The 3,732-nt window shown below is 28.1% G+C and overlaps 1 protein-coding gene across 1 annotated transcript; it reads right to left on the reverse strand.

Moving 5' to 3' along the window:
- Positions 1-341: 341 nt before the first annotated feature.
- Positions 342-3,219, reverse strand: LOC119686128. The gene is made up of 3 exons (XM_038100604.1): positions 2,942-3,219; positions 1,831-1,944; positions 342-1,504 (listed from the first exon to the last, which is right to left on the reverse strand). Exons 1-3 carry the CDS (start codon positions 3,129-3,131, stop codon positions 429-431), a joined length of 1,380 nt encoding a protein of 459 aa, XP_037956532.1. The 5' UTR covers positions 3,132-3,219; the 3' UTR covers positions 342-428.
- Between the last annotated feature and the right edge of the window lie 513 nt (positions 3,220-3,732).

Genomic DNA, 3,732 nt, shown 5'->3' on the forward strand with positions numbered 1-3,732 from the left:
GATATATATATGAACGATATGTAAAATATGAAACGCATCTACCTCTCATGACAAGTACGCAAAATTTTCAAAGACATTTATTCATGTATGTTTCCAAATGTCTCTAAAGAACGTCATATATTTAGATTAATCATTCTTCAGTACGTATTCATGTCTTGAAAATATTTATAACTTATAATGATGTATAGTAAATTTTAGGGATATAAGAGCAATATAGTTTATGAAATATATATCGGTAATTATGAAAAAACCTTCGTCCCTTGTTATTTTTTTCTCTTCTACTTTTGTGTTTAAAAATTTCTTTTGTATGATTTTTATTAAATTTTTATTTATCTTCTCGGTAAATACAAATTAAAATTAAATAGAATTTAGTAAATAAAGATATATAATTTTTTGTTAATATATTTAAAAACGTTTTGCCTGTCTAGCTATGCTTTAAACACGAATAATCTATCAAAATCCGTCAAAGTATTACGATATTCCTCATCCGAAATTAAAATATCGTCGAAATTATTTACCTTTACATAGGGTACAGTGCATATGAACTTATTTGTAATGGAACATGCTTTCAGTACAGGTTTATTTATCATGGAAGTACCTGATTCTCTAGAATAGTTATTCTCAACTATTTTCTGATGTTTAATAACTCCGTTTTCAACATTTTCAGTATATTTTTTAGACGTACCTATCGACTTTTTAGTGTTATCATTTTCTTTTTTCACTTTTCTTTCCGGAACTCCAAAATATTTAGCATGTCTATCATCAAGTCTGGACATTACTCCACTTTTCAAACCTTCTAAGCTGCACTTATAAATATTATGGTTACTCATTACAGCAGGACTACCGTTTTTAAATTTTGTTGAATGTGGTTGACTTTCTATTTTTGTTTGAAATGTTGTAATTCCAAAATATTTAGCAAATTTGTCATCAATTTTAAGCCCTCTTCCTATTTTTAATGCATTCATACTTTTGTTTAGGGAACATGGGGGCAAATCCTGTTTCTGGGCTATGCACTTCAATTTTATTTCTTCATTGTCAGAGCATGATTCCGAAGATTCTACATTTTCTGAATTGCATTCCTCCGTATATGCTTCTGCATATCTATATAGGCTACATGTCTCCACCTCTTCTCTCAATTCTTCCTCTACGATGTGTGTAGAGTTTTTATTAAACGACGATTTTACATTACAAACATAATTTTTATTAACTTCTTTTGCATTCCCTTCACTTTGATCATGCATGTTAGCTGAAAGTAAATACTTATTCAGGTTCTTAATTGAACGAAACTTTAAGGGATCATATGCCGTTTCAGGTTTAATGAAATCCGGTAGGAAAGATGAAGAACTATTGTCTATGCTTACTTCTGTCAACTTAGTCTTGGATTTTGTCTGACTATTTTCCATTTGAATACATGCTGGGATTTTCAAAGATGATTCCTTAATAACAGGAATACAATCTGTTATAATTGATTTCATGGCATTGCCGAGTGCGTAATTTTGACAATCTATGTGAAAAAATATTAAGGTTAAGAGTTTTTCAACAATTTTAATGATATAGATTCTTAAGATGAATGAAACGCTAACAACAACTTTTCTTTATTTCTTGCTCTAATAATCATAAAAACTAATTATTTTTACATTGCTATTGTCTTAAAATCAATATTATAAGATTAGAAATCAATAAATGTTAAGCTCTATCGGCGAACATATGACATGTAGATTATTTTGCAGATTGTAAAACTTGTCTATTTTTTAACTTATAATTCGATTTTAATGAGATAATATATTAATGCGGCGTAAAATATTGTTTTATGTAATATTCGGCACTCACTGATTTCTTCAACTGCTTCAGTCCCATTTTCATATAAAAATTCTGTTATCGGCTCAGTAGAGTTCTCCATAATTTGGGAGCCGTGATGTTTGTGGTGAGGAAATTGTAACGCAGCTAAAAATAAAATGTAAATATTTAGAAAAAATTATTGAATATTAAGGTATTTTTGTATCTTAATATAAAAAAGATGTTAACTATATACAAATATACATAAACATTATACCTATATAGTATCTACAAGCAGGGCCGTAGCTTACAATTCAAATATTCAAAAAAAATTTCCTTCGTTGAAAATAGTTGTAATGCATTGAAAATGACTAAATATATAAAAATCTAGACGTCAGTTCATTAAATCTTTAGTCCCCTCAAGATCTCCAGAACACTAGTTTATATACAGGGATGTTTGTAAATCAAAATAATTAATTATTAAATGACATACGTATATAAAGTTCAAATTTTTTTCTAAATAATTGATTAAAAAATGGATTAGATGAGAGTATACTTGATTTATTTCATTATAGGAGTCTTGATCTCAAGTGGATTAATCTTTAACCAATACATTTCGTTGTGCTTCGATTACTCTTCAATTAGGTACATTTGTTTTTGTTTAGGTTTTATACTACATAAGTGGTGTGTGGGTACTCCTGCAAAGAATGCCTTATTTGTACTTATGGTAGATACACTAACCACCACAAATATTTACTTTTAATTATTTTTAAATCTTATTTAAATAAAATTTTTTACTACTATCTTAACTCTCTCTCTTATAATATTATAGTTAACTACTTTATAGTTTATTAAACTATAACAATAGTATTATGTTCACTAAAATATAAAAACCAGAAAAGCAATAGCTCTAATATAATTTTTAAACAGTTGATCAGAAAAGTTCCGGAAAGTTGGTTCTAAACGACTAATTTGGAAGTCAGATGCAATATATCTTTTTATCCTTCCCATTCATACAGTTAGTGAATCTAAAGTACTTATACATTTGTATTAACCTACCCAACTAAAGGAGTTTAACTTTAACTATGTTTTAAAATACTTCCGAAAAACTTCAATTTGTATCTTCAAATTGTTATATTTATTTAATTTAAAGTTAATCACTTACTTTTTTCTGGTATTGTGTTTCCCTGCTGTAAGTTTCGAAATAAGTCCAAGCATTCACAGGTGCTAGATTTTTTTTTCCTCTTAATTGCTTTACAGTTTTGTATTTTCCCACTCTCAACACCATGAGAATCCCTCTTCCAAGTCAATGTTGCGTTGTTTAGGTCTAAAAAGTCCTTGTGCGTTTCAGACATTCTTGATGTATATGAGACGATTTTCAAATCAGAGCAGAAAATTTTTATGAAGCTCTATTGCTAAACATTCTTATACTTTTTTAATTTAAAAAAATAAAAAATTGATTTGAATATATATAACATAACATATATCAATTTTAAAATTTTGTCAAAGGTATACATATCTTTCAAAAATTTCTATTTCAAGATAAATAATATCTGTAGGGTACACATTTTAAAATCGGATCTTCAACATTTATTATAGAGACTGAAATCAACTGAATGCATTCCACATCAGTCACATAAATATGAGATCATCCGTTCACAAGTAGTAAAAATCAGAGCAAAATATTAGTCCTGTTCCTCTCTTACTATTCAATACAATTTTTGTGGTGATAGAACACTGCTTAATTAATTGGAAGACATAGGGTCTAATTAGGATCTTTTTTTAATAACTGTTGTCGTAGGTATGGATCTGAAAAGCAAGAGCAAGAGAAAAATGTTAGTTATCTATTTTGTCTGGTATTTAAGCGTCTACCTTATACTACCAAAATAGTCATTAAAAATATTTCCTGCTTTTTAAAAATGATTTTGTGGTTTCCCAGTTCAAAGGTTGGTACTT

The sequence above is a fragment of the Teleopsis dalmanni genome, chromosome 2 (assembly GCF_002237135.1).
Source record: "Teleopsis dalmanni isolate 2A chromosome 2, ASM223713v2, whole genome shotgun sequence".
Lineage (NCBI taxonomy): Eukaryota > Metazoa > Arthropoda > Insecta > Diptera > Diopsidae > Teleopsis > Teleopsis dalmanni.

What these genes read in the sequence shown, in the direction of transcription:
- LOC119686128 (XM_038100604.1), bottom strand. Translation starts at nt 3,131, where the DNA reads ATGTCTGAAACGCACAAGGACTTTTTAGACCTAAACAACGCAACATTG. An exon ending in AAACACAATACCAGAAAAAA is followed by an intron (nt 1,945 to 2,941) that starts GTAAGTGATTAA and finishes TTTTATTTTTAG; the next exon opens with CTGCGTTACAATTTCCTCAC. An exon ending in TGAAGCAGTTGAAGAAATCA is followed by an intron (nt 1,505 to 1,830) that starts GTGAGTGCCGAA and finishes TTTTTCACATAG; the next exon opens with ATTGTCAAAATTACGCACTC.